General features: G+C 37.2%; 1 protein-coding gene across 6 annotated transcripts; it reads left to right on the top strand.

Moving 5' to 3' along the window:
• Positions 1-501: 501 nt before the first annotated feature.
• Meig1 (meiosis/spermiogenesis associated 1) lies at positions 502-8903 on the top strand. 6 transcript variants are annotated; one of them, XM_048809167.1, is made up of 4 exons: positions 515-839; positions 3499-3885; positions 4317-4483; positions 8573-8903. In XM_048809167.1, the coding sequence occupies exons 2-4, from the start codon at positions 3882-3884 to the stop codon at positions 8699-8701; spliced, it is 300 nt and encodes a 99-aa protein (XP_048665124.1). In that variant the 5' UTR covers positions 515-839; positions 3499-3881; the 3' UTR covers positions 8702-8903. The 6 variants fall into 6 exon arrangements, 5 of the variants coding, with proteins under 5 accessions (XP_048665124.1, XP_048665123.1, XP_048665126.1 ...); XM_048809166.1 differs by having other exon boundaries at positions 515-880; XM_015483503.2 differs by having other exon boundaries at positions 520-880; positions 3499-3944.
• Positions 8904-13278: the final 4375 nt, after the last annotated feature.

The following is a 13278-nucleotide window of genomic DNA, read 5'->3' as shown; positions in this document are numbered from 1 at the left end:
GACTCTAGTACACCACTGCCTCTTTTTTTTACACTTCAATTTATGAGTGAATATTTATTCTCTGTTACAAATGTAGGTGCTATGTTCAACGTGTATATCTTACATTTTCTTTCTTTCACTAACTTACTTTTAGTGTAGATGGTATTTTGAATATAATAATTAAGATAATGTTAGAAAAGAATTAAAGCTATAGATATAATTTGTTGCATGTTTACTAATTGTCAGGCATTATATTCTACTCCATGGACTAGTTCATAGTGGTCTCCATACTCTGATTCACTTTTTTAGGAATTCTGTCTGGAATTTAAGAAACATCAATACCTTTCACTTTCCACCTCTAGGTAGGAGTAAGACTCAGGAGTAAGCTCCTATCCTGGATTGACGTTGGTTTGGAAAATGGGACTCTGCTGTACCAAAAAAAAAAAAAGAGGGGGTGGGGCCTGAGGGAACTGAGCGGCGTCTAGGGTGGGGCGGGGCTTAAGAGTGACCGCTGGAGCAGCGCCTTCGCGTTGCTAGGAGACGCGAGGGTCGCTGAAGCAAGGACAGTTGGCCTCTAGCTGGCCCAGCCCACGGATTCCGAGTAGAGAGCTCGAACACGTTTGCGACCGCCGGGCCCCTGGCCTCTCTGGCTTCTCTTGCTTGGCTGAGCGAGGGTAACCACGAGAGCTGGCCCAGGGATGGGTGGCTGAGCCGCCAAGAAGCGGGCCGACCGGCCCGTGAGCCCGGCTGGGCCCCGCCCCGGAAGCCCGGGCTCCACCCCTTCCGCCCCGCCGATGCTCGGTGCCTTAGGGGTTCGCCAGGTGTTCGCGGTACGGATTTGTCTCACCTGTCGTTTTAGTGTAGGTCTCTGGCCCCTGCTAAACTCCAGGGTGGTTCTCCTGTAAGTTTCTGCGCCTTCCAGCGCCCCCTTTGGCTTCCAGCCCCGCGACTGTGAGGGCTGAGCCTTTGGACCCAGTGTTGAGAGTACTTTCTGGGTCTGTTTTTCCGGGGTAGATCACACATCATAGACATAGCTGGTGATTTCTGGGAGAAAGAAAGTTTGAGGGAGCGGGGACATCCTGCTAGCTTGCGGGGTGGAGGTGGGGGGCGAAAAGGGTGGCTTTGGCTTTGTGCTGCGAGCGTGTTGGAACACCTGGCCTCAGACCGCAAACGCCCGTTGAGGGGACCAACTGCTCTGTTGTTCAGACTCTGGAGCGCGAACTTGAGAGACTTTCTAATGCTCACCTTTCCCCTTAGGAAACTAAGGTCCAGGAACCTTCATTTGTGGCCAGAGTTACGGCAACAGGTCTCCTCGGCCAGATCCAGCTACCCGTTAAGAACAAATGATGAAATGAAAAAAGAAATGAAAGATTGAGAAGGCTGATACTCATAAGGGTTTAATACCACTAGCAGTTAAAAAAAAAAAAAAAAAGAAAGAAAGAAAACACTTTAGAATATAATGGAGAAGAAAAGGGGCTTTGCAGGGAAGGGAGTTTGAAGTGACTGGCTACATCAGAAGTATGTACTGTTAAATTCAACTTCAGATCGGCAGGGACTTGAGATTGGTGTCCCCCCCACCACCAAGTACCACATAAATCCTGGTAGTATTTAATAAAAATTGAATATCCACAAATTAGAAACTCATGCATTGCTATTATCTGTTTGTGGAAATTAAACAGTATTATAGAGGCAAAAGTATTTTTTATCTTTTTTTTTTTTTTTTTTTGCCGTCACTGTCATTAAAGAAACCACTTAGTGGAAAATGCTGAATGCTACTAGCAGAAGTAGAGCTACTGAATTTCCCGGAATTACTGTAGTAATCAAGGAATCAGGTTGATATTTACTAATTTCAGTTTCATTAAGTTTTTAATATAGTGGAAATAAGACAAAAAGTCGAATTTGCACCGCCCCAATATAGCACAGTTACAGTAGTCACTAGGGTTCCTGCTATGTTGAAAATTGCATTCATTTTCCCTTTAGATATTTTGGGGAAATGAAATTTCGAGATGCCCAATATCTACAAGATATATATTTTTACGAAAAAACTGATTTCCAGCAGTCCAACTGAATCAGCATGTTTTCTATTCTTGTATTAAATGTAGCATTTTTATATGTGTAGTTGACATGACTGACCTGAAAGTGACAAGTTATGGAGATGACTTTCAGTAAAACAATTTTTGAGTGAACATGAGCAAATAAAAGTATTTTATTATGTATCAAAAAATCAAGTCTAAATTGAAAAATGCCTTGGGGAGAACATAAATTAAGATTGTAGCACTTCATTTATAAAAGTAAGTAATACAGCCACTAAATTCATATAAAAACATGTAATCTTTTAAAGCATCATTTTGTTACATATAATATTCTTCATGCAATTGTATGTAATATATAATATACATGTATATTTTAACACACATGTCAAACTTAGCTAGTGTATTGTTCAACAGTGATTTAATGAACTCCCTATTAAAATGAATGGAAAGACAATGATTTTTACTGAAACATGGCTTATTTATTATTTTGTCAGGTATTCCAAATTTTACATAAATTAATACAATGCCCTAATAATGACTTGCTTTAACATGCAACATGAGCCTAAATCTAAATCCATAACTGAGGATCAGAAATTTTTAAAAACTCACTAACAAAACCCTAATTTTCTTTGGTCATGTTGGTATGCACATTGAAAAAATGCAAACAGTGATACTAATGATAGATCCACTTATGTAGTTGTTGCTTTCATCAGAAGAACTTTGTGATTCAAATGACTTCATTTAAATTACCTTAAATCTGGAACTAAGTCCAAACAAATGTGAGAATTATGGTTTCAGAATAGAATGTAAATGCCATACTCCGGAATGTTAAATAAGTAACCAAAATCTAGAGAAAGTAGAAGGAACATAAAACCAGTTTCCTTATTTTTCATAGAAAAGAGTATATCAGTAGTGTGATTGATACACAGAGTTGAAGCAAGTGTCTCTTAGTTTGGCCTCCTGCTAGTTTTCATTATCTTTTATTAACCATAGAAGGAAATTTTAGGCTACATCTTTATGTTGAGGAAATATTCACCTGAAATTCAGCAAGTCTGCCACTTTTTCCTTTTCCTATTTTTCCCCTGTTAAATCCAGGTAATGCTACATTTGTTACTCTTGTGGAAGCATTTATGATAAAACTTCTTTCTATAACTTCTCAAGTCTATCCTAATTAATTCCTTATGTTTGGGATGATATTCACTCAATGTCAAGGGTAGATATTTCTAATCGATATAATGATCATTTTGCCTCCCTTTTTTGTACTTTAATGTGTCTCTTAGCCTTTTTTACCCTGATGAGCATTTGTCATTGTGATTGAAAAAACTAAGAAAATGCTAATTAACTCATTAGATCTACTTTATGAAGTCTGACTTTAATGTATTTCAGTCAATAGAAATATATTTTAATAGAAGAATGGATTTAAGGAATCCTGATGAAAATTCTGGGCATTCATTTCAGTTAAATGATGTTTTTTTTTTTTTAACAGAATAAGAAGTAGCTGAGAAAAACAAGTGCAAGATTATGTTCAGTGATACAGCAATAACCTCGCATGCAAAAGGCCTTGAGCTTGAGCCCCAGCACTGAAAAAAAAAAAAAAATCAATCCAACAAACAAAAACTGGCTAAAGAGGTTTGGGGAATGAACAATTACATAAACTAGAGTTGGATATTAGAATTTACAAGACCATTAGTGATCTCTTACACTGTTTAAAAATCAATAATAGCCATACAACTTGCAAGGAATTTGTTTAGTCTTCTTCTCACATTGGTGTATCACAGAATCGGGTGCCACAGTAACCTGGATTGCAGTGATTAGGATGTATCCTAGCAGTTAAGAAGTGAAAAATGAAGAAACTATTGCTTCCCAGCCATGAGTGAGAAGACTGATTTTGCATTCCCTTTTTAAGGAAAAAAAAAGGGTGGGAGTGAAAGAGTGATACAGTTCCTAATATAATTAAATGGAATGGTGGTGGGTTATTTTGACAATCTGCTGAGCAGTTACAAATAAGAACATTTTCAGAAATGTGCAAACTATTGCCCAGAGTACCAGGACTGGTATACAGCTCTTAGAATATTACTCCAAACTCCAAGTACAATTTTATATGATGAAGAAACAAACAGTTCTCTGTGAAGGGAGAGGTTTCTTTGTTGGTTTCCCAAATTACAGCACGAATCCTTTAGAATCTTAAAATTGAGTGTTAAAAAATTAACATGTTTAAACTGGGGTTCTCAATATATAATTTTTAAGTGTTACATTTGAAAATTGTTATTATTAAGTTATCAATGTTGTTTTAACATCTTTCAGAAATAATTGGTAATAAGGCCTGTGTAGCCATGGCTAGTTCTGACGTGAAACCAAAATCAATAAGTCGTGCCAAAAAATGGTCAGAAGAGATAGAAAATCTGTACAGATTTCAACAAGCAGGATATCGGGATGAAATTGAATATAAACAAGTGAAACAAGTATCTATGGTAAGATTTATGCCTCTACAAACCTGAACTTGAAATGAGTCTGTTAGAGTATGAAAACAATTTTAAAAACCAAACCAAACCAACCAAACAAACAAAAAACTGAAGGGAATTCTACTGCAGTTCTCATTTTATTGAGGAGGAGACCAAGGCCCAGAAAAGTGATTTGTCAGGCTGACAGGGCAAAGAGGTAGTCCCTTGTCTGGGGGCAGTTCAAAATTTTTAGCTTTTATTGAGCAGCCAGGCTTGGCTAAAAGAATATTTCCTGGCAGAAAAAAAAAAGGGGGGGGGGTAATTCTATTATCAATTATTCAATTTGTTGTATAACTATTATCATAACTATTATCTCCCTTCTGTTTATTTATTTTAACCATGACTCAGAAAGGAGTTAACTTATGTTTTTTAAGGGGATTATACTTGAAAAAATAAAAACACTGTTAGCGAACAAATCTTGACTTTGGTTGCACATTCCAAGCTTTTCTGAGAGAGCAGAGACATTGTTTTGCTGTTCAAAGACTAGAAGGAGATCTAGTCTTTGCAGCAGTTACAATATAATTTCTTTTAACTCATTTATTCTACTGGCTACTAGGAGAGTTTTTAAGATTCTCATAGAATTGGGCATAGTATTCATAAAATTTAAAATTTAGGACACTTAATAATATATTTAATTTTTTATAATACTTAATCATAATATTTAATATTTAAATTTTGAGTTATAACAGTTATTTTACCTAAGTTTTAGAAATTTTTTATTCTATTTTTTTAACTCACCATTTTTTAGAAACTGGTTGTGAATTTTTCAGATCTCTATAATCTTCTGCATTCTACTTTTTTCTATTTAATACTTTCTATAAAAGTAGATAGGAAAAGATGTAGAGGAAATACAGAGCTAAAATGTAATATGCTCTTTAATTTAATAGAGTTGAATTTAATAGACATTAATTTGACAGAATTGGTGAGAAATGAAGTTAAAAATACTGGTCAAATGAAGATTACTGTGATTTTCATATGTCTGTCTCTTCATATATACAAACATTTTACTCTGGTCTCCTTACCAAAAGATAGTTTTCATTACTGCACCATCTGTGGCTTTTAAATAGGAAAAACTGGAATCATTGTCATTTTAACCCATTTTGTCCCATCATCACAGATGTAGAACAACTATACAAACTATTTTACAAACTTAGTATCTTATTATAATAAGAATATGTAATAATAATAATGCTAATATAAGATAATTAATATAACTAATAATATGTAATAATACTAATATGCATATAAGCTTTAGAATATTATGTCTAACCTATTTTAATGCACCTATGTCAACTTACTGAAATATTTGCAGAAATGAAAACTTGGAACTCAATAGGTTAATGCTATTTAAAAATAAGCTTCATTCCTTGCCTTAAATTGAGATGCTGGGTCTGGGGATGTAGCACAGTGGTATTGTGCTTGCCTAGCACGTTCGAGGCTCTGGGTTTGATCCCCAACACCAGGGGGCAAAAAGGATTGGGATGTCCCTAAAGATACTCAAGACCCAGGATCATAGAGGCAGTGTGAAACACAACATGCATGCTTTGTGTTCTAATCACTCCTGCCATAAATCCCCATACCTAATAATGTTATTTAAGAGAACACAAAATACAGCCTTAATGAGAAGGTTCCAAAAAGCAACCAAGAGGGGTATGGTTTTTTTTTTTTTTTTTTTTTGTGTGTGTGTGTGTGTGTATCTGTGTGCAAAAGTTGTTGTGTTTGCTTTTATTACTTGGTAATTATAGAGGCTTTGTGTTTTCATTCAATATTTATTGGATACTTGCCGCATGCAAATTTTTGTGCCAAAGACTTTAAAAGATAAAAATAGAGAGTACCTGACTGCAAGAAATCCAGTGAACTCATGGAAGAGTACAGGACTTTTGGAATCAGTTATAGGTTGGCCTCACCTCTTCAAGCTGATTGGCCTGTACAAGGTTCTCAACTTCACTGAGCCTCTATTTCCTCAACTATGAAATAACAATAGTGCCTGCTTTAAAAAACTGTCATAAGAATTAAATGAAGCATATGTTTTGAGTGCCTAGCAGTGTGGTGCTTATAATAATTTGTTGAGTGGATAGAACTGTTAATTAACTATTAATGCTGTCATTAATGATTGATAGCTTTCTTATTATCTTGGAATAGAAAATAAGTAACACACACACACAAATGTATATAATGCCAGGTACAGTGGTGTATGCCAGTAATCCCAGCTGCTTAAGAAGCTGAGGCAGGAAGAGCTTGAGTTCATAGCCAGTCTCAGCAACAGTGAGGTGCTAAGCAGTGCGACCCTGTCTTTAAATAAAATACGAAATGGGAAAATAGGGCTGGGGATGTGGCTCAGTGGTTGAATACCCCTGAGTTTAGTCCCCCATACCCTGCCCCCCCAAAAAAAAGAAAGGAAGAAAGGGGGAAAAAAAACTGTATGCAAGTCAAAGTATATGTACCTTAAGAAGCAGCACAGAAATTTAGAGGACAAAATGAGGAAAATCCTCATAAAAGTCTCCATTCTCCCAGTGGCATTTGTGGTGCTAATAAAGGAGCGATAAGGTGGAAACTGAAGGTGTGCCTTGAGTGAGATGTCCCTACCAACATGCTGAGATCTGTGGGTTTGAGAAAAGTTCTTTTTCCTTATCTGAAACCTGCCCCATTGACAAGTACTAGTAGTTCTTGCAGACCTCCCTGGCTAAGCAGAAGGAAATTGGACGTGAGAATCCTGTCATTCCATTCTATTACAGGAAGGAGGTTCTAAATCAAATGGGAGTCATCAAGTTCAAAGCCCAAAAGAAAAAAAAATAATCAAAAATGGCAAGGGGTTTACAAAGAAAACTATCTATAGAGGCCAATGAGCACAGGCCCAATATAGCTTTTTAAAAATATCATTCCATATAATGTGGCCCCAAATGTTCTGCAGAGACAGTGGTCGCACTATTTATTCGCTGTGCGGGATGGTATTTGTAGCCCTGGTAAGTAATGGGAGTCTGTAAGGGCGACTTGAGAAGACCTCCTTTCCCTTCTGGGGTAATGGGAGGCAGAAAGACAGGCTTGGCATACAGTGGTGAAAAGGTTTGCTGTTTTCCTACAGGGTAAATATGAGAGGGCCTGTTAAGATTTATCAGACATGCTGCTGACTGTTTTGCTAATTCATAAGTAAACAAGAAAAAGAAAATGCAATATTAGAAAATGAAAGACCTAAAACTTAGATAGTATGTGCATCTTTTCTTCCAATTGAAAGCTATGATTTGTAGAATATTAAAAGGAATGGCTGCCTGTATTGATGGTGGCGAAAAACAAGATTTGATTTTTCCTAAAACCTGAACGATGTGTTTTTGACAATGATAAAGTGCATCTCACAAAATCCTGAAGGAACAAATTCAACAACAAAAATGCAATAATCTGATTAAGAAGGCATAACATTGCAATTGGAAAGGGAGAAAAATGTTCAAGTCAGGTCAAGTCAAGTCATATGAGAAAGTAAGCAAACCAATATAGAATATAGGAAAGAATAGTGGGCGAAGAAAAGATTGTTGAATACTATGTTTAATGGCCTCAAATGTCTATTAAAAACTGGACTTTGAGGTGAATTTGAAAATTTAGCAGAAGGAAATACATATGCACCTTTAGATATTTTGAGTCTAGTTGCTTCCTTTTGTCTCTATGACATTCATAATCAACAGATGGTGCTTTCAGAATAGGACATAGGCCTACCCCTGATTTTCTCCTTGGGTTATTTTTATAAGTAATTACATTTGAAATAATTTATAAACATAAGAAGAATTAAGTTTATATTATTTGAAATATTTTCCCTATCTGGACCACCATGTAGACATCTAATCCTAGAAATTGAGTTTCAGAGAGAAGCACTGAATTAGTTGTTCTTACAGTATGAATTTATAGCTTAAGGTCTGTTTTTTTTGTGGGTGATACTCTAAGAATACAAGCATTTTAAAATTTATACTTCAATTTTTTGATGCAAGTGTACTTTTGACTATTTGATAGTAAAATATAAGATAAAATAAAATGGGCATTACAATATTTATATTCTGGTTTTTGATTGTGCAGGTAGATCGATGGCCAGAGACAGGCTATGTGAAGAAACTTCAGAGAAGGGACAATACTTTTTATTACTACAACAAACAGAGGGAATGTGATGACAAAGAAGTTCACAAAGTGAAAATTTATGCTTACTAACTTTTCTTTGTATCACTTGACAATTTTTCATTGTTTCTATTCTACATCATGTAAATGTTTGTCATTTTACAAAATAATTCCAAATGCAGTCTTCCATTTAAAGTTTTGAAACACAGAAACCATGCAACTTGTTATCTGCTGATCATCTTGTCCTGTTCTAAAATGTAACTGTAGAAGTATTAAACTTGTTCCTTTGTTGGTCCATCCTCTTACTGACCATTTGCACTATGGTAGAGTAACCATTATGCATAAGGAGAACTAGGCCCCTTTGAAACCATTCCATTGATTAATCTAGCGATCTATTTCCTTATAGCAGATTAGTTCCACGCTCAAACTCCCTGTTTGCCTTTATCTCATTTGAACTACTCATCATTTGAACTACTGCATCTGCATTTTGCAGCCTGAGAGTCTTGCCTCTGAGTTCTTTGCTTCTTGCTGGGCAGACAAGAAATGCCAAGAATGATGTCCACTTGGAGGTAGTCTCTACCAATGATTGATGGGGAGTAGGTGTGTAAGTCCCCAGCAACCTGGTAGCACAGGAAGAGTAAGTCTGAGGTTTGTCTTCCACACTGGCCAGGCTTTCCCCAGTAGGACTGATGTTTCAGTCATCCACATAGTATGAGACTGGATAACATACTCCATTGGGACCTCCCTGTTTTGCCATATTCCCCATTTTCTACCAGTGGTTATTTCCCTCCTGAATAATTTCCTTGTATGTGAAGCCTTTCTTGCAAGGCTTTGTCACGTGGTCAGTCTCTGGGTTCCCCCATCTAAGGCAACTTCCCCACTGCTGCCTGGATTACTGTAGAAAGTTTACTTTTTCACTAAGGTTTTTTTTGGGGGGTCACCATTTACAACTTCTTAACTTCAAATTTTTGAATAGGAGTTCATATCAATTCATTCAACTTTAGCCCCCATTTTTCAGAACCACTGTCTTCACCATAAAGCCCTATTTTCCCATTTCAAACTTATGCCTCTCTAGCATTCTTAAAGCAAGCACATCATAAGAAGGATAAATAGGGTGGCCAGCTTCTTTTATGTCTTTCCCAGTGCAGCTGGGAAAAGAAATCAACTTTTTTACCACATATTTCATTTTTCTATATCTCTCTGGTCATGACTTTTATTATCTTCCAGATTTGGTAGACCTGTAGGTGCTATTCTCTTTTTTTTCCCAATTAAAAATACTACAAGCTGGGTTGGGGGTCACATGCCTGTATTCCCAGTGGCTCAGGAGGCTGAGGTAGGAGTATCGTGAGTTCAAAGGCAGCCTCACCAATTTAGTGAGGAACTTAGCAACTCAGTGAGACCCTAAATATTTTAAAAGGGCTGGGAATGTGACTCAGTGTTAAGCACCCCTGGGTTCAATCCTCAGTACTAAAACAAAACAAAACAAAAATACTATGATAGGCAGAATAATTGCCCCACCTATCCCCAAAGTTGTCCATGTTCTTGCTCTTGGGATCTGTGAATATGTTACCTCATATGGCAAAATAAGTTTTTATATAAAGATTTTGAGTTGGAGAAATTAACCTGGATTATTGGGTGAGCCCAATGTAATCATAAGGAAGCGTCCTTCTAAGAGGGCAACAGGTGATCAGAGTTAGAGAAAGGAGACTTGATGATGGAAGATGTCTGATTGGTGTAAGGAGGGAACCCAAAGCCCAAGAAAGCATAAAGCTCTTGAAGCTGGAAAAGGCAACAACACGGATTCGCCCTCTAGTGTCTCAAGAAGGAACACCATCCGCTTTTACCAAATAGGATCTGTTTCAGACTTCCGGCCTTCTGAGAATGTTCTTTTCCCACCTGTTTGTGTTAATTTGTTAATAACAATCAACAATGTCAAAACACAGGGAACATATGAAATTAATAACTATGCATCATTTTGATGTCAACATAGTATTATGAGTCTTGAAGTCAACATAGACTCAGTCATGATCACTGCCATTTTTTTTTTTTTTTGACCATGGAACAGGTAAGAGCCATTCCAAGAATTGGTTAAGAATTTCTGCCTGGAGAAATCTCAGTAATTATCCTGAGTGTCCTAAATGCCATGTCATCTTTTTGAAGCAAGACTAACCTCAGAAACATGGTCTTTAGATGCCATTTTGGCTCCTTGATTACTTGTGATTAGTGATTTCCCCATATGTCTTATCAGGGACATAGCTGGTGCTTTCACATCATGCCAATCTTTTTTACAATATGGAAAAACTCCTTTTTGGCTCATTTTTGCACACCTTTTATAATGTGCTTATTCTTCCTACTTACCATGATGCTGCTGAGAGAACCTGTAAACAGTGGCAGGTGCTCTTAGTAAATATGTCTGTACTGTGGTGGGAGATGGACCTAGGCCTTGGTCCATCATAGCAATAGCTTTCCAACAAAACTGTCCAGTCTGTTTCATGCTGGATGCCAGTGCTGAGCCTCCATTATAGGTGTTCTAACTCTCAATGGAGAATAGGGTTGCTGGTTTCTTAGAATACATTGAAGCAGAAATAGGAACAGAATGCCAAGTTTTGGTCCAACATCCAGGTATGATTTTGGAGAGCCAAAATCCAATCATCTCCTGATTACCACCTTTAGTTCTGGATCCAGAAGAAGTACTCAGTATACTTAAAACATTTTCAGACATGACTGTGGAGAAGCATACCTCACATGAGCAGCTGTGCAGTTCATCGCAAGGTGAAGGATGTCAGCTAGAAAGCAGAAAGGGAGAGAATGAGGAAGGAGCCTGAGGTCCCACTATCCCCTTCAAGGGCCTTCTATGACTTAACTTCCAACTTTCTTTCATCTCTTAAAAGTTCTACCACTTCTTAATAGTGCCATGGGCTGGGGACCAAGCCTTCAACATATGGGCTCTTGGGGACACTCAAGATCCAAATTATAGAAGTTGGCATCTGGGAACTTTGATTTCAGGAGGGCTTCCACCATTCCTGATAAGAGGCTCTCTCTGCCTGAACAAATGCAAACAGCAGTTTATGCTATTCTCCTTCTGGAAGTCTGGAATTTTGGTACATACAAGGCAGGAGGTACATAAGTGGCCAGCCTAAATAAAAACCTAGATCACTAAGTCTGTAATGAGCTTCCCTGATACCATTTCACACTGTTGGCATACTCATTGCTGGAGGAATTGAGAGGATCTCATGGAGCTCCACTGGGAGAAGACCCTTAAGAACTTGAATCTTTTTTCCTCTAGCCCTCATGCCATGCTCCTTTTCACTTTGCTGATTTACTTTGTATCATTTCACTGTAGTAAATGAAAGCTATGTGTCCAATTATATGCTGAGTCCCCTAAGCCCTCCTAGCAAATCATTAAATCTGGGGCTGTTTTGGGAACTCGTAACATGGGAAGCACATTGAGTCAATCACTAGAGTGTGTCAGAGTACAATCAAAGGCAAGAATATTAGTAGAACAGAGGAAACTGTTTCTCTAAGGAAGAACAGGTCATCTAGGAGTCACTGATCAACAGCAGTCCCCAGCTCAGACTGATACTCCACTGTCCACAGGTCTCCTGATGAAGTGAGTGTCTGATGGAAAGGGGCAGATAATAATGTCTTTTAAAATTAGAAAACATGAATTTAAGACTCTGCCTCAGTGCTGCTGGTATATAGTTGCTATTTAATAGAATCTGATGAGGTCTTTCCACCAAGGCTTGAGTGCAATTTTTTTTTCTGGTATTTCTTCCAGCACCCTGAATATGGTTTTCCACTGTTCCTAGAGTGCTCAGTCTACTCCACATGATTGTTTCAGTTCTTAATTTCACAGGAATTGCCTAAGAAAATTCCAAGCAGGTGTTGTCCAAGACATTGGTTCATCAGACTTGCAAATTTAGACAACATCTATCCAGATTGTATGTGGAAAATTCAGGGCCAGTGTCACCTCTGCAGGCTCTTGGTATGCCTTATTTATGAAAATCTCATCCACACCACGTGCAATATATTAACATGTTTCAAGAATCTACTTGATATATATATATATTTTTTTGCCTTGGGATATCAGAAAAGATTTTGAATGTTTGACGTTTTGGCAAATCTTCATTCATACTGGAGAATTGTTAGAGGTGAGGAAAATGGAGTCCACATGTTATTTATAACCACTTTTATAAATTAAAGTACTCACAGTTTTAAAAAATAGAATCTATGAAATAGATTTATTATAGTTTATTGACATTCAATTCAACATTTTAAAATTCATATTTGTAATTTTCTATGGTACTTTGGAGCTCATAGTTTTACATTGTTTTTCAAGTTTTAAACATTTTCCATGGGTCCTTGAAAAGTAACTAGGTCTTAGAATTTGTGCTGATGGTGCTCAGTAGACACAGACATTGCCTGTTGTGTGTCAAATTGTGTTTCCCCAAAAAGGATATGTTGAAACCCTAACTTGTAATACCTGTAAATGTCACCTTATTTGAGAGTAGGGTCTTTGCAGATGAAATCAAGTTAAAATGAGGTTATATTGGATTTGATACAATGACTTGCATCCTTATAAAATTTGAAGATATAAGGGTGTGGGGGTACAGGGAAGAAGGCCTGGGGACAAAGGAGGCAGAACCTGTAGTGATGCATGTGTGAGTAAG

The sequence above is a fragment of the Marmota marmota genome, unplaced genomic scaffold (genome assembly GCF_001458135.2).
Source record: "Marmota marmota marmota unplaced genomic scaffold, marMar, whole genome shotgun sequence".
NCBI lineage: Eukaryota > Metazoa > Chordata > Mammalia > Rodentia > Sciuridae > Marmota > Marmota marmota.
The sequence above is the reverse complement of the archived record's forward strand: the minus strand, read 5'-3'. Positions and strand labels throughout refer to the sequence as shown.